Source organism: Cydia pomonella, chromosome 4 (genome assembly GCF_033807575.1).
Source record: "Cydia pomonella isolate Wapato2018A chromosome 4, ilCydPomo1, whole genome shotgun sequence".
In the NCBI taxonomy this organism is placed as follows: domain Eukaryota; kingdom Metazoa; phylum Arthropoda; class Insecta; order Lepidoptera; family Tortricidae; genus Cydia; species Cydia pomonella.
This window is the reverse complement of record NC_084706.1, coordinates 8,529,052-8,553,902: the sequence shown is the minus strand read 5'-3', so window position 1 is coordinate 8,553,902 and position 24,851 is coordinate 8,529,052. Positions and strand designations below refer to the sequence as shown.

The 24,851-nt window shown below is 37.8% G+C and overlaps 1 protein-coding gene across 1 annotated transcript in view; it reads left to right on the top strand.

Annotated features, from left to right (window-relative positions):
• The window catches only part of LOC133517003 (intraflagellar transport protein 88 homolog), a 50,985-nt gene that overhangs the window by 13,097 nt on the left and 13,037 nt on the right, over positions 1-24,851 (top strand). The window contains exons 10-15 of the mRNA XM_061850104.1: positions 2,447-2,672; positions 7,574-7,772; positions 10,065-10,224; positions 14,959-15,061; positions 19,350-19,472; positions 21,226-21,334. Coding sequence (XP_061706088.1) covers positions 2,447-2,672; positions 7,574-7,772; positions 10,065-10,224; positions 14,959-15,061; positions 19,350-19,472; positions 21,226-21,334 — 920 coding nt within the window. The remainder of the gene's footprint in view (positions 1-2,446; positions 2,673-7,573; positions 7,773-10,064; positions 10,225-14,958; positions 15,062-19,349; positions 19,473-21,225; positions 21,335-24,851) is intronic.

Below are 24,851 nucleotides of genomic sequence, written 5' to 3'. Positions count from 1 at the left end.
TATACAATACAATACTAAAATCATTAGAGTTTTAATTGTTATTAATTACAAAATAAATTAAAATCTATCTTCAGTAGCATATGGATGGGTTACTGAGGCTCGTACATAAAATATGATTGAAGGTTTATATATTTTTACATTGGGTGAGATAGGGGAACAAAGTTATTTGAGGACATACTAAATAATTTTGTTATAGGGAGCTAGTGACCGGCGGAGCAGTTCACTAGTGACAATTGAGCTTTTCTATAACTGGGGAATTAAAGGGTAAATAAAGTCATATTTAATAGACGATTGTTTTCAGTATTCCATACATTATTAGTAGATTCAGATGAGTTTCTTGGCGTTTCTTCTCGTCTGAAATTAGGTTACGAAACGTTGGTAGAGTAATATTACATAGTGCTTAGGAATACCTATTAAAAATAAAATACAATAAAATGGGTATTAATTAGCTTAGAGACCCGTCTTCATCCGGGCGTGACAGTAGATAAAGTATGTTTGTACGTCCTATTCTTTGCAATATTTACTTATGGTTACAATGGTTACATATACATATTTTCCTTTAGCTAGCTAGGTTAGCGAAGAGATATATTAAAAGGAAAATATAAGTTTTTAAATTACAAACAAAAAGGGCTTACTACTGTTCACGGTAACTGGTCACGGTAGGGCCCGGTAGGAGATAAATTCTAAAAAATATATATTATTTACTATTTTTTTATTTGTCTAACAATAGAGTTAATAAAAATATACTGTAGGAATATTTACAAATTCATAGGATATTTAGGGATAGTTTTGAAAAACCCAAATCATATCAGTTTTCACATAAAAGACGAAGGGTACTAAGGTTCACAACGTAAATACACTAGACGATCACATGGCCAAATTTATTTATTTTTCTATTTTTATTTAATCCTGGTTGAATTTTAGTTAATTAGTTTAGTAGTAGATGGGGTAAGGTACAGTGTCACCCCTAGATGCGTGACACCCGGGCGGACTGCCTCCCCCCCTAGCTACGCCACTGCCTACTGTTAAGCTTCATTATTCATGTAAATAACAAAATTATACCCACAAACGTGAAATATATAGACATTCACCTACTGGTGTGATAAAATCTAGATTTTGATTAGAAATAAACAACGTGTCGTACTTGATAAGCGTAATCATGAGAATAACATGTTATTAATTTCATATTTATCCTTAATGTTGTTGCCGTAACCGATTAATGGATTTATAATAATATACTTACTTTTTAAATGAGTTATACTTATAATTACGATCCTCTTACGATCGGCAAGTCTGTTACAAAGTTCGGACAGTTTCTTTTATGGCAAAACATTGTCCGTTTTTTTATTCAATATGAGTATAAATAGGTAGGTATAATAATAGAAGCCTAAGTTTCTTCGTTCTAAAAATCCCATGAGGTATAAATATCATATATAGTCATATTATTATTTATATGATGGGTTCGCTAGGTTGATGCGTGTAAGATTGTACTCAGATATTTATTTATTTGTAGCTGAGTAGGTGCAAATGTAAACATTAACACATCCTTTTTACAATCCAAAGGTGTTGTAAAATTCATAGTAAAATGTAACGCTGTAATATTGATTATACATTGTTATAGCGGGCTTCCGAAGGGGTTTCAGCACGGTCGACCATATCCACTTACTGAAACAGCTGATAGAGAAGTATCAAGAGTTTCGAAGGCCACTCTATATGGTTTTTATTGACTACCAAAAAGCTTTTGATACTATAAATCACAACTCAATATGGGAGGCAACGAAGATACAAGACGTAGACAAAAAATACATCGATATTTTGAAACATCTATACCATAACAGCATAACCAAAGTTAAGCTAGTGACAACGGGACCACCTATACCAATCAAACGTGGAGTCAGGCAAGGCGACCCACTGTCTCCGCGAATAGCTGTGTTGGAGAATATTATAAGAAAACTAAACTAGAACAACATCGGCCTAAAAATAAAAAAATAAATACCTATGCCACCTAACATTCGCGGACGATATTGTATAGTTTCAGAAAAAAAGCTCCGTACTAGCAACCATCATAGCGTCTAAAACAAGCAAGCTTAGAAGCCGGATTGGAAATCAATTTAACTAAAACAAAATTGATGAGAAACAGCACTAAAGACGAAATTACTCTAAATAACATGCCCATAGAATATGTTGATAGCTTCATCTATTTAGGAAAACAAATATCTTTCCTTAAAACAATGACATGGAAATAGACAGGATCTTAATTTTAATTACATTTATTATTAATTGCATGATATTATAACATTGAGTCGTGATTTGAATATCAAATATTATTGTAACTAAATACTAAACCTAGAGTTAATTTAATTGTATTGCTTTCACTGATTATGTTTGTTAATTAAGTACCTGCGAGAAATAAAAGGCTTTTTTATTTATTATTTATTTATTAAAGTGGCATGTCGTGGTGTGTGGAGGCGCTCCGCGGCTACTCGGGCGGCGCGGCGGGCGCGCGGCTCGAGCTCGGCGGCGCGCTGGCGGCGCTGCGAGCGCTGGGCCGCGCGCCGCTGACGGCCGGCCAGAAAGCGCTGCAGCGGCTGAAGTCCGTCGCGCGCGCGCACCCCGGCGACCGCGTGTTGCGCGCGGAGGCGAACGCGGACGCGGCGTTCGTGGCATATGCGGTAGCACCTTGCATTCAGTTAACCACTTGTAAATCTACCAGCCAAAATAAAACCTTGAATTGAATTTTAATTGTCATTCAAAGGCTTAGCGTAACATATATATATTGTACTTAATAGCTGGAAAAGTCAACAGTACCTATGTCGCTGTTGCTACTAATATACTCGGCGTGCTCTCACTTGCTGCTTACCTACTGCTGAGCGAAACGGTGAAGTAGTTGAGAGTCAAACCAAGATAAGCCGGCAGCGATTATGATAGCCCAGACGGTGCACGGGTTATTTTAAACGTCAAAATTTCTATGAAATTATGACTTTTACTTGACACTTGCACCGTCTAGGTTATCAAAATCGCTGCCAACTACATTAGGTTAGCCAACTTCTGCTAAGAGTAAAATTTCTACCTTATGTTGTGGATACACAACAACAACACACAACTTAATAATTACACAATAACACAGTAGTGGAGCACTTAATCCTAATTATAAATAAACTTAAGAGGGGGCTAACGTACAATTTCGTTTATACCTATATGTTTACACGTTTACAAAAACCTAAACGTCATGATAGAATTAACACGGAAACTAGATTATATTTGCAAATGCACCTAAAGTAGGTTAAATTTGGCTCTATAGAAAAAAATCACGGAAACATGTCTAATATTCATTTAATTGGTAGTTTATATCGTTACCCTGCACAGATTTAAACAGAGGTATATTTTCAGCGTTACTGACGTAAAACGTTATCCCATCAAAAACAATACTTGTCAAAAAAACCAAGTCTCGCAACTCAGTTGTTCTGCGGTAAAAAGTTGTGAGATCCATGTAATACCAAGTCGGTTATTAATTTATTCAGTCTCTACTTAAGCGACTTTCTGTCTTAATACGTCCAGTCTCTAAGACCACGATCGTGGTCCATAACAATTGAAAATCAATTGTGTCTGGAATCTCCGTACTCGAAGCATTAAGTTGTTACGTAATAATTAACAGCATCTTATAGTGACGCATATCAATATTAAAATTCTTTAATGTTTTATATAAATATATTGAGACTTGGCCATCGCCTGAAAACACGTGTAAATTCAATCGCCTGAAAACACATGTAAATTCAATTATTTAGAAATAGAATAGAAATAGAAATAGAAATATTTATTTGCTTAAACATGGTAATTGCATACAGATGTCAAAAGTAAATTAATTTAGTATCACATGTTTAGCCGAAAAATATGGCATGCAAACTTAAAGCTAGAGAAAAAAAATAAACCCTTCATTACAATGTCAAAACTAAATAATACCAAATCATTAACATGACAACAAGTCGCGTAGTTAAATATTACGAACATTATAAATTTATATACGAACATTACAGAAAAGAGTTTAACTATGAATTTAATGTCACTTTACTTGATTCAGAATTATATAATACATCTAGTTAACAGAATAATCCAGAAACTCGTTTAAGGAATAAAAGCATTTATCCTTTAACCATTTGTGTAATCCGGTAGTAAATAATTTGTCAGGTAATTGTCTTATCTCATATGGCAACTTATTATACACAAGAATACTCATTATATAGCAGTTTTTCTTAAACAAAGAGGTCTTACATAGTGGTATCTGCAGCTTAAATTCATCCCTTGCTCTTAATTTACTATTAGTAGACGTTATTTTGAAATACAGTGGAAGTTTGCGTACAAGGCATCCTAATTCTAGTATATACATATCATATAAGGTTAGCAGTCTAAGTCTCCTAAACAAAGGCCGGCAAGCGTCTCTCGGCTTAGCTCCGCAGACCGCTCTAACACACTTTTTTTGGACTATGAATGCTTTGTTTACATCTGTGCAATTGCCCCATATTGATATACCATATCTTAAAACTGATGCAACATAGCCATTGTAAGCAAGCAATGATGCTTTTTCTCCAGCTACAGCTCTAAGCTGTTTCAAAGCATAAACAAACCTATCGAGTTTGTCGCAAATCAGTTTTACATTATTTTTCCATGTACAGTGTTCATCTAAGGTTATGCCTAAAAACTTCATGTCATTAACTTGCTCAATTTTCTGATTCCGACAGTATAGTTGTAAGTCCATTGGTTCCGTCTTGTAGTTCCGAAATTGAATATAACATGTTTTGGATGTATTTGTTTGTAAGTTATTTCTGTTTAACCATGAGTCTATTGCGTCTATTGTATCATTCAATTGCTTTGTATAAGAAGCTGTTGTGTCTTCAGCAGGTATTATTACGGCTATATCATCTGCAAACAGGGACATCGGGCACTGTGTTTCTTTAGGTAGGTCATTTATGTATAAGAGAAACAATAGTGGGCCAAGAATACTTCCCTGAGGGACCCCGTACCCGTTGCATCTGTATTCCGATCGATAAGCGACATTAACGTTAAGTTTATCAAGTTTGTTTAATTCGACACATTGCATACGATTGCTCAAGTAGCTCTTGATCCAGTTAAGACTGTTACCTCTAAGTCCATAATGTTGGCATTTCTGGATCAAGAGTTTATGATCGACAAAGTCGAATGCTTTAGTCATGTCAAAAAATGTCACTACTACTGGAATTTTATCGTCAATGTATTGAGTGATTCTACGAACAAGTGAGTATGATGCATAAGTAGTCGATTTTTGCTTCTGAAACCCATATTGTTCCGGGGCAATGATGTTGAACCTATTTAAAAATTGGGTTACTCGATTATGGAATGCTCTTTCAAATATTTTAGAAAAAATCGGAACCAGTGTTATTGGGCGATAATTTCGTACGTCAGTTTTGCTGCCCTTTTTGTGAATAGGTTTCACTATTGATTTTTTAAGTCGTTCAGGAAAGGTACCTTCTATAAAGGATAGGTTGACTAGATGAGTTAAAATTGGAGAGATCTCCGAAGCACACTCTTTGAGGACATGAGTTGCTATACCGTCAAAGCCTACAGAGTTTGTATTATTTAGTGATTTAATAATTTTCTCTATTTCATCTGCTGTGCATGGCAGTAAGAATAGACTATCCCGTAGTCGTTCGACTTTCAATAATGGCTTTTCACTGTGCACTATCGCTTTATCATTAATGTCGACATTCGTCGAATCAATCAAGAAGTCATTAAATACCTTTGCAATTTCGGATGGGTTCGTTATGGTTTTAGAATCGAACTCTATGGATTCGATTTCTTGCCGGGAAGTATTCCCATCTTGCTTGTTTTTAATGATATCCCAAACTGCCCTGCATTTATTTTTTGAGTTATGTATATATTTACTGTTAAAAATCTTTTTGGATATAATAACACACGCTTTTAACAGTTTTGAATATGAATTAAACTCTAGTCTACTCTGGGTAGTTTTTTCTTTATAGTATAAGGCTCTAAGTTTTCTTTTTGTTCTGCTAGATTTTTTAAGACCTTTTGTAATCCATTTAGGGCCACAGCTGTTTGCTTTAATTTTTATTTTATTTTCAGGAAAGCAAAGGTTGTAAAACAGTGTAAAGGTATCATGAAATGTATTGAACGCCGTATTTAGATTATTAATGAAAAACTCTTCAGTCCATGAAAGATGAGTTATGTAAGCCTTAAACTTTTCCATATTCTCTTTACACATGTCTCGTGTTACATACCAGTAATCCTGCGTGTTATTTATTGTGCTACCATTTATTGGAAATTCAATGACTTGACAAGTATCGTGATCAGATAACTGGACAGGAAAGACGTAGCCCTTAGCACCACTGATGTCACTTGCTATATGATCTATGCACGATTTTAAACGTGTTGGTTGAGTTATATGTAATGTTAAGTTAAAGTTTTTCAATAATCCCTTGAATGTACATGATGCAGTATTTTCTTTTAAGATATCAATATTTAAGTCTCCAGTGATTATTATTTTCTTTTTTGATTTGCAGGAAATTTTATGAAGAAGGTTCTCTAAGTGATAGAAAAACAACTGAATTAAGTTATTTTGTGGTATTCTATATATGCAAATAACAATACAATTAAACGAAGGAATATCTATGCCGCAACATTCAAATACTTTTTCTATAGAAGATTCGTTGCATAATGGTAGCGCTTTATAATCAATCCCTTTTCTCAATAGGATACAAGTTCCTCCTCGTTTTTTCTCGGCCCTACAGAAACTAGATGCCAAATTAAATTTTTTTAAATATATACTTTTTTCACTACTACGTTTTACAAAAGTTTCAGTTAGGCATATTATGTCGATTGGCATGTCATTCCCTGCAAATTCAGCTAAGCACAGTTCCAAGGCATGAAATTTGGATAAAATTCCCTGGATATTTTGATGTAGTAATCTTATTGTCAAGCCATCCCGATCCCGATTTAGATTTGGACATTTACTCTCGAAAAAACCTTTCAAGAAAGGACATGTTATTTTCTTCGTCAATTCCGATTAGCATATCTCTTAGATCTTGGAGTATAGCCTTGAAACCATTGTTGTTTAGACGCCCAGTTTGCTGAGAAAACATTTCACTGTCATATGTCAGGTTACGGTTACTGTCAAGTATATAAGCATATACATATTTCGACACATCTTGATATAGTAATTCATTGAACATTTCTACCCTTCTGTTATACATATTACTGAAATTTCCACAGTTAAAAGTGGGAATACATATGGTTACATTTGTATGAGTGATTTTTTCCAATGACTTTCTTATCGATAAAACAAGGTTTTCATAATTTTTTGTTACTATAAAGTCTTGCTCACCTATGAAGATAATGCAATGGTCATTCATTGTAAAATTTATCAACTTATTATCTAGGTTATTTAAAAGATGCTCCATATCCGCATCTGGAGTGAGGTAATGACATAGTTCATAATTTGAGCCTAGGATGTATTCAGTGTTGTTTAGAACTTTGTTATAATTGTTAGTGCGATTAAAAAGGGCCGTACTCTTTTTAATTCCAGTTGGGAAATTTCGCGGAAGCTCGGTCGCTGAGCGAATCAGCGTCGCGTGACGACCCGTACTCGTGCCCCGCGCGGGTGACGGCCGCGCTGGCCGCCGCCGCCGGTGAAGCTGACGCCGACGCCTGGCGGGACGCGGCGCAGCAGCTCACCGCGGCCAGCCATCTAGATCCCGCTGATCTCATCGCTATGCATGACTTAGGTAACACTAAGACGTGTACACTGCAGATGGATTTTACAATTCTTTCTACCATTTTTAGACAAATCACATCGTATAGTACGATTTGTCTAAAACGATTCTCGCCGCCGCCCAAGATGCTCACCAACGTTATCAACACGCAGCTACTTACAATCGTGTCGTCGTAAGAGTCGTACTGGTCCGTAACCTTTTCACCGCCTGTTCCGGCATTGCGTGCCCTCTCGCACTCCATTACTCATACATTCCGTTTCGTCACCACATGAGGACTCATCCGGGATCGTAGCCTCTATGCCGCTGGCTCCGTATCGGTGCGCCCTAACGCACCGACAGAATTGAGCTGGGTCGTCACACGACGAGCCGCGCCGGGCCACAGCCTCCACGCCGCCTGCTCCAGGGTCGCGCCGCCCACGCCTAAGTGTAAGGCCTGAGTGGACGCTCGAAGCGGAGCGTTCGGCGGGGCGTGCAGCGGGGCGGGCGAGCGTGAGATAGAGCATCCAGCGAGTGGCCTCAGTGCACGCTCACCGCTCGTGTGAATCGGTCGCATTCACCATGGCATCGACGTCGGACGACATTCTTGATTTCTTTTTAGAAGAGACTTCATGGCTCAAAATGTTTAGTTTTTCTACAAAGCAAGGTCCTATTAGTGTCGTAGTGAAGCAAAGAAGACGGTTTGGATAATTTCCCACTTTATACGAAACCTTAAGAAGCAATGGATTAAAAGTGAAAATAAATACTTTAATTTACCTTCCATTTATTTAAACAGTCTATTTTTGTAAAGATAGCCAAAATGCTGGTTTATATTGTATTTCAATAACTATTTGTTTGCACGACATGACTGCACGCTCTTATCGCCGCTGCAAATCACAAACAGGTTTGAACCTCTCCGCGACGCCCCGCTCGACGCCGCATTGCCCGCAAACTTGCCCGCTCGGCATTCGCTTTGAGCAGCGTCGACTCTTGACACCAGTATGAGTTTCATTTGTTTAACATGCACGCCGCACGCCCCGCCCCGCTGCACGCCCGACTCGAGCGTCCACTCAGGCCTTACACTTACACTCAAGGAGCGCATACCAGTACCGCCGCTGCCGCTCGATGAGTCCCGCCGGGCCACAGCCTCCACGCTGTCGGCTCCGGCTAGGTACTACTACTACTAGGTAACCTTCCGCACCCACAAAAATGCGCCGGGTTGATACACAGCGTGTCGTGCCGGACCGCAGCCTCAACGCTGCCGATTCGTGGCACGCGTCGGTCACTCGAGGTGCAGCTCTTCAACTACACCACCGCCGCCGCCGTCGCCCGAGGTGTTAACCGGCGCCGCTATCACGCCGCTTACCTCCGCGTGCCTCCCCGCGGCCTCGAGTGTATGAGCCAGGTCAACCTCTTCCTTCTTGCGTCCCGTGGGTTCCATGTGTTTGGTTAGTAGCTCCACAAGTTGGTCGAATGTCATATCTTCGGGATATGTCGGCGAGCATATATCGCACACTAACAAATACATTGTATTTCCGACAGCAGTAATCAATAACGGCACCTTGGGCTCCTCTCTCACTTGATTTACCAAATTCGACGAAAATACACCGACCACTGTTTGGCGAAATCGAGACATCAAAATGTCCCGATATGCATTTTTCACACACAACTTGACGAATTTAACCCAAAAAACACGTAAAAACTTTAAATCTCGTCGCCAATGCAGTGAATCATAGGTAGGGTTGCCATGCGTCCCGTATATACGGGACTGTCACCGAGTTGAAGGATCGCGTGCCGTATTTGAATCTGTCCCGTTTTTGACCCGTAAATTGATATCGCTGTAGAATACATAGAGAAATGGCCACAATCATCTCTGTGTAACCATCTGTTTACCTATGTAACTAAAAAAAATACTATTTATGTACATTGCCCCAATTACTCCATTGTCCCGTAACAGTTCCGAATAATTATGGCAACTCTTTTGACAGCTGACTGATTCTCATTTATTATTTAGTTCTAGGTACATACCTACAAGTTCATAGGTGGCCAGTAATAAATAATAGACATTCCTTATATAACCTACTTACATATAGGTACTACAAGACTAAGTAAAAAATAAACTAGTTATACCTAGTTCCAAAACGCAGCGTACGTACTGTAACTAGAAAATCACTGACCAATTTATTTACCAACCGCCTGAAATTAGTGGCAGAGCTACAATTAGCCAATAAACTAATTGTTTTGCTAGATACACTTGTAGAAACATCAACAAGAAATTATTCTGTGCTGAGCAAGGATTAGCTATCAAGTAGTCAGTTCTTCTTTTAGCGCTGGCATTGGAGCGCAGCAGTTCCTACGACGGCGCAACGGCGCGCTGGTCGCGCATGCGCAGTGCGGGCGGCGCGGGCGGCACGCTGCGCGCACTGGCCGCCGCCGGGCTCGCGCGCCGCGCCCGCGCCGTGCCCGCGCCGGCCGCGCCCGACCACTGGTACTGTATGTGTAGTTGGGCAACAACGCGATAGGGCCCCCCATTATAGTAACGATACGCCTACGCGTCTCACCAGAGGCGGCTTTTAAGATTTTGGAGGCCCGTGCTGCAGATCTTTTCGAACGAGCTCGGTCTTTTGTGCAAAGTAAAAAAAATCGAATAAGTGCGAATTCATTTAACTCGCCACCGAGGGTTCCGAACAAACTCTCAATTAGTTCATAAACACGAAAGATTTCTGACCTGAAGTATACTTGTGTACTGCACCAACCATCGGCAAATCGGCTCACTAATTTGCGTGTGCGACCATAATGTACGTAAAAAACTTAAGCCCCATTTGCTTGTGTGAGTAATGTGTAGGTACTTAGTTGGATCATAAGTTCTGTCACAAAGGTTTTGACTGATAAAATGTAATACAAAACTTTTAATAAAAAAGTTTGCCATGAATTGAAAGCTTGTTTTATACTGATAAAAACGTAATATAATTACTTTAAAATTTAGATCGCGTCTTAATTTACTACTTGTTTACTTTGGGATTGACCTTCAACTTAGTGTATTTTTCAGTGATATTCAAATTTTTGACTGCCATCCTACGAGTACGTTAGGTAAAACACGTACAGTTGCAGGTTGGCAATACCAATACACATGAATTATATATTTTAAGAAAGATAAAAGATCCAGCTTTAATTTTATGTAAGATGCGACCATGTATTTAAACAAGAAAAATAAATAACTAGGGATCAAAATCACCTCGAACAGGTCGCGTATTTTTTGCATGTTTTTTTTATTACATTTTTCTGAATATTACATAGAATTGTGCAAAACTGAGACAGCAAATTAAGTTTAATTATAATGTAAGTAATTCAGCATTAAATAAGCTTTCAACCAATATGAATAATAAGGGATATATCTTAACCTATAGTTTTTTATCCGTAATAACCTTTTTGACAGAATTTATGACCCAACTAAGTATTGATAGACGATCCATATTTGAAATTTGTAATATGACGTAAGGTTTGCAGATTCATTTTTCATTTACTTAAAGTCTGTTTTTTATTCCGTAAACTAAAATGACAACCACTAATGTCAAACGTAGAAATAATATGACCAGCTTAAATCAAATAGTGCTGATCTTTGATTTCGGTTTTTTATTTTTATTTTTTTATACTACGTCGGTGGCAAACAAGCATACGGCCCGCCTGATGGTAAGCAGTCTCCGTAGCCTATGTACTCCTGCAACACCAGAGGAGTTACATGCGCGTTGCCGACCCTAAGCCCCCCCCCCCCCCCCCCCCCCCCCCCCCCGTTAAGCTCTAGCAACCTTACTTACCGGCAGGAACACAACACTATGAGTAGGGTCTAGTGTTATTTGGCTGCGGTTTTCTGAATAGTGGTTTTTGGTTTGCGGTTTTCGGTTTGTGAATAACCGATAAATATTAAATTAATTTTAGATTCAAAATAAACAATGAATGAAATCTACTCACTACATAATAGGAAGTAAACAATAAATAAAATCTACTCACTACTAATCCACTCAAACATTTAATAATTGCATTATGAGCTTCGAGGTGACTGTTAATCTTACAATAAAAACGCTTTTAAATATTAGAAATATTGTGTATGGACCTGGATACAAACTTTCTAAATGCCTCAAAATGGTGTTACATGCCTATATAAGTAACTCCCAATAGTTTATTTTCGGTTAGTACCGGTTGTAGCCATCACTATTTATAAGACGTAAAAAACTAGCAACTCATGAAATGTCATTTTAGTCTACGGGATAAAATGGGATAAAAAAATAGACTATAGCTAAGAAGTTTTTTGAACAAGAACGTCATTTAATCAATGTTGCAGATAATTGAAATATGGTTATGGTAAATTCGGCTTCAACATTAAAACATAATTTAAGTGTAACTTATATCATTGCCGTTGAGTACTAAATTCAACATATCTATCCATTGCCATTCAACGTGCTAATCGAAATTGAAAATATTTATTTCAAAATTTTATCCATATTTGTTAGTATAACTTAGGAATATAATTATATATTACAACTATATGTATCTAAACTATTTTCTAATTTTAAAAAATTAAATGCAATCACTGTTTTCTAGACGACAAGCTAATGACATTTTATTCCTGTATAAAACCCTACACGGTTCTACTACATTTTATTCCTGTATAATGCTCTCCAGAATGCTGTTGGCACAGTACCAATGGTACTGTCCCTAAGCCTGCTCAACATCGAGACGATTCACCCACAGGCTGCTCCAGTAAAATGATTGATTGAAAGCTTTAAAATCCACAATTTTTACTTCTTTTGAGCATCAAGCAAATAGCCAATGCTCTGCGCTCCCGCTCTATATCTGTCTTTTTTTTCCACTGGTGGACAAAGGCCTCTCCTCTTTCTCGCCATTTTGTCCTATCCAATGCACACTCCCGCCACTCTTTACAAAATGTATCAAGGTCGTCCCGCCATCTCCGTTTTGGTCTTCCACTGCCCCGAGATCCATCATGTGGGATCTAGTCTGTGGCTAGTTTGATCCAGCACTCGGGGTGCATTCGGCAGACGTGCCCTGCCCAGTCCCACTTTAGCTTGGCGTCCTAATTGCTCGCATCCTCAATGTCGGTTTTGGAATGTAGTTCGGTGTTTCTAACACGGCCGGCTCTGTGAATACCCAGTAGGTATGCTGCGTTCCATTGCTTTTTGGCAAACCTTGGGTCTGGACTTTTCAGATTCAGTTTGAGACCATGTTTGGGCGCCGTAGGTGAGGATAGGTAGGATACACATTTCGACAAGTTTGCGCTTTAAAGAGAGTGGAAGGTTGCCCTTCATTAGCGTCCTCAAGAACCAGAAGCTCTTCCAGGCGTTGGCGATACGGCGATCGATTTATTTGAACTGCCTGTTGTCGAGGGATACTAACTGACCCAAGTAGATATACTCGTTCCCGCCCATCTACCGCTACACTACGTTTTGCGCGGTTGGTCACCAACGTGTCATGGCTCTAATATTCATGGTGAGTCCGACTTTAAAGCATGCCACGCAAAGTTCTTCGAGCGTTTGTTCGAGTTGAGATGCGATGTGGGTGAATAGGTCGGCAAAGCGCAGGTTGGTTAACCTTTTGCCATCGACATCGATTCCCATTGTTTCCCAAGAGGTCGCCAGCTTTCGGAATATTTCCTCTAGAGCACACGTGAAGAGCTTTGGAGATAGCGGGTCTCCAGTAAAGCGATCCCAGCGCATAAGGTGGTAAAAATTAGAACTAACTGCGGATAGCGACTTTAACATTTCATTAAGTTATAAAATGAAGCTTAAATGATTACTCCAGAAATATTTATTTAAATTGTATGGTGTACGGGACCATTGTAATCTGTGTTCGATTTTCAATTACTTTTATGAACAATTTGTATGAGTGAGAAATTAAGCTAATCGGTCTATAGTTACCTATTTCTGATTTGTCGCCCTTTTATGGAGTAGAATTATATTGGAGTGACAAAAGTCTTGAGGTAAATTGCCAGAGTAGAGAATGGAATTAAACAAATTTGTAATATGAGGGAGTAATACCGTTTTGCCTGTTTTAAGCGCTTCTGCTGTTATACCGTCGACTCCTGGGCTTTTTTGGTACTTTAAGTTTTTGAGGGCTGCATTAACTTCATATCATAATATATCCTGTTATGGGGGAAATTATTTCAGGATCGGGACAAGTGTAACTGTTGCTGGTGGATAACGGAGAAGTAGGGTCTGAATATAGTGACTTATAATATTTTGTGCAGATTTCTGTAACTTTGTCTCTGCTATTATATTTTTTCCTATCCTCGTCCCGGAGGTTCGTAATCCACGTTTTCCCATTAGAAGTGCCGTGTTTAGCTACTCTGAGTGAAGAGTGTCTTTCAGTGCTATTTCAGCCAGTTTTGTGTTGTAGTTTTTGATATCACGTCTAATCTAATGTCACTCAAGTGAAGTGAGTTATATTTATGGTGTAAGTTTTAATTAATAATATGTTACGTTGATTATGTATGTAAGAACTTATAACAGAGACTCGTGCCTGCAGTCAAACTGTGTAAACAGTTTTGCAGGAAACTGTATTAGATTATAAGTTTATTTCATGAAATAATAATAAATAATAATAATAATAAAATAATCCTTCTTTTAACTTGTTTATCTAAAATAGCGTATTGTTGTTTGTGGTGCTGATTTTGCTGTCTGTATTCTATGAGGTTTATTGTGGTGTTATGACCTAGATATTTCACTTTAATGCGGCTAGTGTGATGGATACCTTTGCGCCGGGGACAACTCAGGGGGAACTTTTTGACTAGGTTTTTATTTGTTTTGTTATAGTTTTTTGTACTGACATATTCAACATTTAGAATTTGGAGTAAATTTTAGTAAAAAAAAAACTAGGCGCAGTTTGGGACGGGTGGAGAAGTCAGGGGGCCTACCGCGAAAACCGAAATTCGAAAATTGCGGGGATCTTTCTCTTTTACTCTCACTAAGACGTAACTAGAGTGACAGAGAAAAATGCCGGCAATTGACGAACTTCGATTTTCGCGGTTATAGCCCAGGTTATTATACAATTTTTAATTAAAAACTTATTTTACGCAACTCTATTATTGTTAATCCGATGGTTATATTTTCTTGGTAAACTATTACTTTGGCGAGGTTGGGCATTCGTTGGTGAAGTTAATAAAATATTACATACGCTTATGGTTATGCTGAATCGAATCATAACTGTGCAGGTACAACACAGTCGGCAGCTGGGACGCGGGCGTGACCTGCGCGCTGGCGCAGTGGTACAGTGAGATAGGCGACACGCAGACCGCCAAGCATCACTACCAGGACGTACGTATTATCCATCTATTATACCTTTTTACCGCCTTTCTCATAAATCATTTATTGCTAACCATGGTACATAGTTGTTACAGTTAAATTATAGGAACAAATGGCACCCTAAAAAGGGTATTGCAAATATTCGTAAATGTACCTATCGCTAGAAATATTTCTCTTAATTAACTGGCGGTGCTGTTAATACATGTATTCCTAAAATCTTATTTTGCTGTATTTGTTTCTCTCAATGAGTCTTACAAGGTTACTAAATCTTCTAACTCCTATAGAAAGTGATGCTCAAGCAACTTGCAAGTTAATGGCTTGTTTGAGTATATGTTTGAGAGCAGGAAAAAATAATGAACACGTGTTTTGTTATATCTGCTTTCCTAAAAAACTCAACTCAAGTTTTCCTAAAAAAAATCACCCGTTTTATGTGTATCTTTAGCGATAAGAAATTATAAAACTTCGAATGACGATTTTTTTTAGAAAAATATGAGTTTCAGCCGATATAACAAAACATGTGCTTATTGTTTTTTCCTGCTCTCAAACATATACTCAAACCAGCCATTAGCTAGCAAGTTGCTTGCGCATCACTTTCTATAGAAGTTTAAGATTTAGTACATTTTTAGTACTTTGGAGGACAATTTCTCCCAATAGGTTGAGTTTGGGCAGCTAAAAAAAATACGTGTTGGCTATTTTAGACTACTCTATAACATATATAAACATAAATCAAATCGGAACCGGACAGTTGGGTTCCTTTCCTTGTTAAAGGTAAGATGCCATTATATATGGCTTCTAATAATACCTACATATATTAATCTTTATATTTGCTTGACGTTAGACTACACAGACACCGCCATTGTAAAAAACGTTTATGGGTGGGTACGTGGGTCTTTTCCGTTTCAAATCCGGCCGAGAATATCTCGAATAGTCGGTTCCTTGCCAATGACCGCATAGGGGCAGTCTGGAGGAAACCGGCCGACATCTCTTCTAAATACCTAATACTGGTATGGATATGTTCCTCGTTGTCTCCAGAATACGAATTGATCGGTTTTAGTTTATGGAGAGGGAGATGGGTCGAAAAAAGAAGTGGGGAGGGGATTATTGTTAACCCGATGGTTAAATTTTCTTGGTAAACTATTACTTTGGCGAGGTTGGGCATTCGTTGGTGAAGGGATTCACATCTTGAATCCTATGGGACCGATCGGATCGTGTGAGGTGTCGTTTGAAAGAATATTAAACGTACTATTATTGTGTCTAATAACCGTAGTCGTTTACAAAATATTTGAAAATATATGATTTTTAGCCGTGCATGGATGGCATAAGGACTAATAAAACATTTCATTAGCTTTCCAAAAATATAAGTTTTATTGGTGTATAATATATATTGTATAACCAAGTAATGACGAATTTTTGTTCAGTATGGATCACTATGCACCGTCACAAAATGGCGGCCGACCGTCGTTGACTTTTCAATATTTCTTGGGTTCTATTTTACTGATAAAATCGTGTGAAAAGAATATTAAACGTACTATTATTGCTTTCCAACAACTATAGTCATAACTGTAGTCGTTTACAAAATAACTGGAAACATGATTTTTTACCGTGCATGGATAACATAAGTACTGCTAAAACATGCTTCTAACTCAATAAATTATAACTTTACCACAATTAATGTTAGTACAAAATATACGGAATTTTTTACGAACTTCCCAAATGTTTGCAAACTTATGTTTTTTTAGTTTATGATATTACACAACCAATTAATGATGAATTTTGTTTAGGATGGGTCACTGCCAATCGTCATATAAATCCCAACAAACAATTAGGCGACACTAAGCACCTTTTTTATTACCTAAAGACGTAGAACGACTCTAGAATAGCTACATAGTCTGAGCCTATGGGCTTTGGCGACATAAAAGTGTTTAAGAGGCTCATCCAAAGGTCAAAAAGGTACTTAATGTTAATAAGACTATACTTAAAACCGAGATTAACGGATCTTGTTTAATTTTTCTTAAAATATTTTACATTTAGCAAAGGATCAGAGGCCATTTAAACTTTTGTTAATAATACATATAGTTATTGAACGTGTAATTAATTTCGCCATCATAAAACCGCAGATAACGCCGGCATGAATGCAATAAAATAATTACATACATATTAGCTAATATTTATTCGCCATTTGATTTTACTTCAAGTTTTTACAGAGTTGAGCTCACGAATAATAATCCAAAATGCAAACATCTGCAACCAAGTGGCAAAGTAAAATAATTAAATATTACCTAGTTGAGTGTTTGAAATGTTGACTATAAATGCAAATATAACAATTAAAACCGAAAGTATCATCTATATGAAGCTACACTACTACCTACACAAATAGCTAGTAGTCACTTTAGTGACAAATATCACTATGAACCCCAAAAGCATCAGATCTTGAAGGTGATTTTAAAGTGTAGACGTGAGTCAAATAAGGGCATAGATATTCAGTACTTTATGTGCAGTCATCTTGTGTGCTTGTGTCGTCGGCTTACGAACTTAACGAAGTTATGAAACTAGAACTACTCGTATTTGTGAAAACATAATTTACATGTGACATAAACAAAATGACTGATTAATTACTATAAAATTAACTCTACAAAACCATCATTTTATCGATATTCTGTAACAGCACCTCACATTTGGGAACAGTATAAATGTACTGTCAAACAATAATAGAATGCTGCTGGTCTTCCGAGGCACCCGCCGCGCCGTTTGTACTTGCTTGACGAAATTGGTCCTGGCATATATGTTTATAGTGGTATGGTAACAAAATGCAAAGCTAATTTTGGAAATCTAATTAATAATGTTTATACTGAAGACCCTATATTTACTATATTAACTCTTTCTCAAATTATTTAGGTCACTAAGCAAACATCTTCGGTAAAAATGTAACATTTTCTTTAATATTTTTAAAGTAGTTAATTTTACGCCTTAGATAGCAAACAAACAAGTATTATCAGTCAGTATATTTAATATGCTTGCAAATGGTATCCATCACGAAATTATCAATAAAATAGAACCTGAACAATAATGAAAAAACCAACGATGGCCGGACGCCATTTATATGACGGTGCTCAGTAACTACTACACCGGTTTATACTACGTCGGTGGCAAACAAGCATACGGCCTGCCTGATGGTAAGCAGTATCCGAAGCCTATGTACGCCTGCAACTCCAGAGGAGTTACATGCGCGTTGCCGACCCTAACCCCCTCCCACCCTCGTTGATTATGCTAACAAAATTCATCATTACTTGGTTATGTAACATTATACTGCAATAAAACTTATGTTTTTAGAAATTCCATAAAATGTTCCGTATAGTTTGTGATAAAATGTATTGCGGTAAAGTTATAATTTATTGAATTAGAAGCAAGTTTTATCAGTACTTATGCCATCCATCCACAGTAAAAAATCATACGATGTCAAATGTTTTGTAAAAACTGCGGTTATGACTGGTTGTTAGTAAACAATAATAGTACGTTTAATGTTCTTTCAAACAACACACTATACGAATTGATCAGTAAAATGGTACACAAGAAATAACGAAATGTCGACGACGGTCGGCCGCCATTTATGTGACGGTGCGTAGTGACCCACGCTGAACAAAATTCATCATTACTTGGTTATGTAAGATCATACACCAATAAAATTTATATTTTTGAAAAGCTAATGAAATGTCATCTATATTTTGTAATAACATGAATTGCGGTAAAGTTATAATTTTTTGAGTTAGAAGCATGTTTTATCGGTACTTATGCCATCCATGCACGGTAAAAAATGGTATATTTTCAGATATTATGTAAACGACTACAGTTATGACTACGGTTATTAAGAAACAATAATAGTACGTTTAATTATCTTTCAAACAACACCTCACACGAACTGATCGGTCCCATAGCACTCAAGATGTGAACAAATATCAATGATGGTCGGCCGCCATCGGTCCCCCTCCCCCCTCTTTTTGTCGACCAGTCCCCCCCTCCATAAAATAAAACCGGTCAATTCGTATTCTGGAGATAACGACGAACATATCCAGTTTTAGGTATTTAGAAGAGATGTCTACGAAAAATCAGTTTAATTTTCCTATAATCTATTACGCCGCGAGGTTAAATATTCATATTCCTATTAATTTCCTTTCATTTCTACTTGTATGGATGGATTGGATGGCATAGTTCGCCTCCCTCACATTACATGCGCGTTGCCGACCCTAACACTTGCCTTTCACTTGTTATCCCAATGACTTTTATACTTTTGATCCCAATGCAGGTGGAGGCGATATGGCCCTGCGAAGTGACCGCACTGGAGTGGCTGGCGGCCGAGGCGCGCGGCAGCGAGCCCGAGCTGGCGCTACAGTACTACCGCCGCGCGGCCCGGCTGCAGCCCAGCAACGTGAGTCCACGGAGCTCACATTAGTGCAGGTGTCCGCGCTGGAGTGGCTGCGGCCGAGGTGCGCGGTAGCGAGCCCCAGCTGACGCTGCAGTAGTACCGCTGCGCCGCCCGGATGCAGCCCAGCAACCTGAGTCCCCCGAGTTCAAGTGCAGGTGTCCGCGCTGGAGTGGTTGCGGCCGAGGCGCGCGCTTGACGCTGCAGTGCTACCGCAGAAACGGAACCATTTTGAGAAAAGTCGGCCGCAGTTGGCCAAGAGCATATTGCCGTATTTTTTAATGTAAAAAATATAAATAAATCAGGAAGAAAACTATTAATAAAGTAATGTAGTGAATATGGTGTCGTGTAGTGTCCCGTGTTGTAGGGACACAGGGCCAAATAACCCAGGCAAATACTCATTTCACAGGTAATTATGATATTCCGAGCGAAGTTTTCTTAACGATATTTTGTCAAATTAACAGCATAAAAAGTATAAAAAGCCGGTTTATACAGTTAATTAAAAGTTTTGCTTCAATTGTGTCCTAATATTTCATCATATTAGTCAATAATTTAGAATATTTTGTGTAAAAACCAAAACTGCTATTTTATCCCAGGGCTTGACAAAATGTTCATATGACTGTATCGATAACTCTCGTCGGTATATTAATAGGTAAGTATGGAATTATTTCTTCACAAGACATCATTAAGATATTAACCTTTATAACCGACTTAAAATAATAACGATTGTTATAATACCTTTTTTGAAGGTGCACATGTTTAGCGGTAAATTTAAACTTCACTTTCCAACACAGTATGTTAACGACACCAATCATGGGACTGTGGAGGTTGGAAACTTTCACAATCTCGTGGTAGATAACTGGCAACGATCATTTGAATTCAGAGCTATCGCCCTGCTGAAGGAATAAAGATCTGCTGGCGATTCATTCTGAAAGCGGCAAGCATTAACGATAGTTGTATTTTATTGTTTGAAGAAAAAATATATAAATATTATCAGAAATCTACCTCGAGCGTTTACACTCTCCACCGCAGATATACCGTATCCCTTTACAGGACATATAAGAGAAAAGTGGAGTATTCTTAATATTTCACCGACATCTGTAAAATTTCTACCGATTTGAATGTCCAAATCGTCCTTTATGTTTTCTATTGCGTTGCCTCAGATCCATATTGGGAGTCACTTGGAGGGAGTACATAGAATGGAGCCTTCCAGACTCCCACGTCAAGTCATGTTGGGCCAAATCGCAAACGCTAGGAGGCCGGTTGGACGCCCTAAGCTAAGATTCAAGGACTGCTGCTAGAGGGACTTGATCTGCTTTGATATTCATCCTCACAATTGGGAATCTCAGGCTGAAATGAGGCCAGAGTGGCGTCGAGATCTCAAAGCGGGTGTAGACAAGCATGACAAGGACTGGTTAGAGAACCTTAGGCAGAAAAGACTCCGCGCTGCTAGACCTCCTCCCTTGGACTCTCGTCATGTTTGTGATCGCTGTGGCAGAAGATGCCGCTCTGGTATTGGACTCTTCAGTCATCGCAGACGTTGCAATCAACCTCCCCGCAACACCTGATTTTACCCGACGCTGCAACAATCATCAGTTCTTCTTCTTCTACTATACTTACTAACATTTTAGTCACTTTTCCACGGCTTTGCCGCTAACACAAGGAAACACAAGATAGCGTATACTTGTACACAGCGTATGCACGACACCCGATCAGGTTGTCCCCAAGATGTGTATTTATTTATTGTGACAATTTACAGCCGCAATGGGGCCTTCTTATGGGCGGTTGTCTGCGCGCCAGCGGCCGCTACCAGGAGGCGCTGTCGCTCTTCAAGAAAATGAACGCGCGCTTTCCCGACAACGTGCAATGTATGTAACTTTCAATCAGTTAGGTATTATTTATGAAGTTCACAGTCACCGGCACCGATAATTGGGTACTTGACACAAGTTGAATATTATAACAAAATTAAGCTAAATGGATAGAAAATGAGCCATTGTAAAAAAGCCACATATTTTAGACTAATGTGTAGAGTTTGAGAAGTTAGGGCTTGCAGAGTTAGGTTAGGTTAACTTTGCTCTGCATAAGATCTGATAACTTTTTGACAGTGCGAGCCTTATGGTTTTGTCTAGGCAACATTTTACAATTACATGAAAATGTTTTTGGTGGGTATCCTCATTCGTTTTAAAAGTCTTTCCCAATAACAACTCTCATAATAGGTTTGAAGCGAAAAAAAAACATCGTTACCTACTTTACTTGTGATTGGTCAATTTCATTATAGTTGACTAAACCGTTTCGAAATGAATATTATAGTTGAGTTGGGAGCCCATACATGAAAAGTAACCAATTACAGTTTGGTATACGAAATCTTAATTCAACCATTACCTACAGTCGACGAGTAGATAAATATTATTTTATAGGTTTCGAAAAAATGTATCCTGATCTCACAATTAGGTATACCTATTGGTTATTTGGGGGGAAGTCCCCACCTAAAACTTTTTGAACTCTTTCGAATAGACTGAGTTCTGCAGCTTTTGCAGTAAGCAAAATCCGTCAGTTAACTGATGTCAAAACAGCTCGATTAATATATTTTAGTTACTTCCATAGCATTATGTCATATAGTATTTTACTGTGGGGTGGTGCTTCAGAGATAAATACCATTTTTGTTCTGCAGAAGAGGGCTATTCGAGCAATATATAAAATAAACCATAGAGACTCACTTAGAGATAAATTTAAGGAAATTGACATAATGACAGTGCACTGTCAATACATTTATGAGAATATTCTGTATACGGAAGGTGGAGATAAGGAAAGAAATCTCCATGTACCAAAAAGTGTCAGTCAAAAACTTTAAATAGGTGGCGCTACAATACCTAGAGTACTTGAACAAAAAAATCAAATCATAGACACCGCAATTCACTCCGTCAATAACGCCTAGGTTCTTAGCTACTCTAGCGCTACTCTGGAGAGATTTGGAACTATTATTTATAGCTGACAGCTGGACAGTTTTGCAACAGTTCTACCATAAGAGATGCCACTCCTCTTAATTCCACACTCCATAATTCTGTATGTACCTAAAAATATTGCCGATTTTAAGAAAAAATTTAACATTCATAATATTAATAGTAGAAATAAACATAAGCTGGCAGTGCCCTTCACTCGGCTCCATAAAATTAAAAAATCATTCATGGGTAATTGTGTAAGATTTTATAATAAACTTCCAAACCATATTACTGAGTTATCAATTAATAAATTTAAGAATCATGTAAAGCGTAAACTTATTTCTAAAGGTTATTATACCACACAAGTCTACATGAATGATAAAACAACGTGGTATTAATTGTGATTCTAAATGATTAATTATTTATTATATTTGAATAATGATGATGAAATGGATATTCCAATGCATGTACTTCCTTTGTTGTTTTTATTTTATTTGTTTGATATTTAGAATTTATTCTAGAAACATTCTAGACTAGTATTTTTTATACAATTTTTTTTTGTATGACGATATTTTGTGAAATTCTTAGTATTAAATTTGATCTATAATTCATAGATTAATAAATATAAAATAGTATCAATAAATTCGTCTGATAATTAGCTTAAGATAATTATATGTAATACTGTCTTACTATTCATAAGTGCTTCTTGCTAGGCCTACATGAATAAAGTATATTTGAACTAGAACTAGAAGAAAATATAAAGTATGTATTTGAAAATCTTATTTATTTAAAATAACTTTATTTATGAAATACTCTAGTTAACAAATTTTAGAGTCGAAATAAAATATCATCAATGCAACTTACACTAATTCAAAAACGAAAAGTAAAGGTTAGGTGAAAAAAGTCAGTTTTTGCAAGAGGCACCTAGTAACGGACGGAGACATATCGAATCCTAGATGGTTTAAATTATTTGAAACTCGATAAAAAATATTTTTTCTGAACATTCTGAAATGTCAAGCACAGGCTTCGTGCTCCCATTGAAGGCAACTGGAGCACTGAATCCAGTCTTTATCAATAGTCTCCCAAATTTTTCCTCCTTTTTAGGGTTCCGTAGTCAACTAGGAACCCTTATAGTTTCGCCATGTCCGTCTGTCTGTCTGTCTGTCTGTCTGTCTGTCCGAGGCTTTGCTCTGTGGTCGTTAGTGCTAGAAAGCTGAAATTTATATGGCATGGATATATAAATCAATGAAGCCGACAAAGTCGTACAATAAAATCTAAAACTTTTAATTTTTTTAGGGTACCTCCCCTACACGTAAATTGGGGTTGAATTTTTTTTTTGCTTCAACCCTACAGTGTGGGGTATTGTTGGAAAGGTCTTTCAAAACTAATAGGGGTCTTTAACAAACATTTTTTGATAAAGTGAATATATTCGGAGATAATCGCTCCGAAAGAAAACAATATTGTGTCCCCCCCCCCTCTAACTTTTGAACCGTAGGTCCAAAAAATATGAAAAAAATCGTGGAAGTAGAGCTTAAGAAATACATTAAATGAAAACTATAGCGGACATGATCAGTTTAGCTGTTTTTGAGTTATCGCAAAAAGTTTCCCCTTCATAGTAAAAAGACTTACTTTAATTAGGTACTGATTATGCAAATTTGTCTATTTGTTTAACTCGGGTGAAAGGTACCGTTTCATCCCTTGGTTAACAATGTACTATACTTTAAGCTCCAGTTTAGCTTATTGTGACGGAAGAGTAACTACGGAACCCTACACTGAACGTGGCCCGACATGCTCTTGGCCGGTTTTTTAACTTTGTCTTCACTTGTTTATTTAATTTTCTTCTAGCTTCACCTTTTTCTTAACTTTTTATATCTTTGGCTTCCTTTTTCCGAACTTTTTTTCTTCTCTTCCATTTTTCCTTGCCCCTTCTTTTATCTGAAACGTTGTATGTACAAAATATAACCGAATAAAAACACATTCAGTCCAGCGTTACATGACTACTTCGTGTCCTATACTAGGAAAAAACATTACAATTATTTTATATTAAAGGAAAAAATGGAAAAAATCACGCTTCCGGCAGCACTTGAACCCGCAACCTCCGCAATCAGTGCGTTTGCTCTTAACCAACTGAGCTACGGAAGCCTACCAGAACCTCGCAAATCTTTCCATTGCTTCCCTTATGTATACACCCTCCCCTCCCTCGTGTATGCCTTTGGGGTGGTGTACGCGGAGGTTGCAGGTTCAAGTCATGCCGGAAGCGTAACTTTTTAAACTTTTTCCTTTAATATAAAATTTGGACTAACGCTCGCAGACGTTAAAAAATTACATTTTTTTTATACTACGTCGGTGGCAAACAAGCATACGGCCCGCCTGATGGTAAGCAGTATCCGTAGCCTATGTACGCCTCCAACTCCAGAGGAGTTACATGCGCGTTGCCGACTCTAAC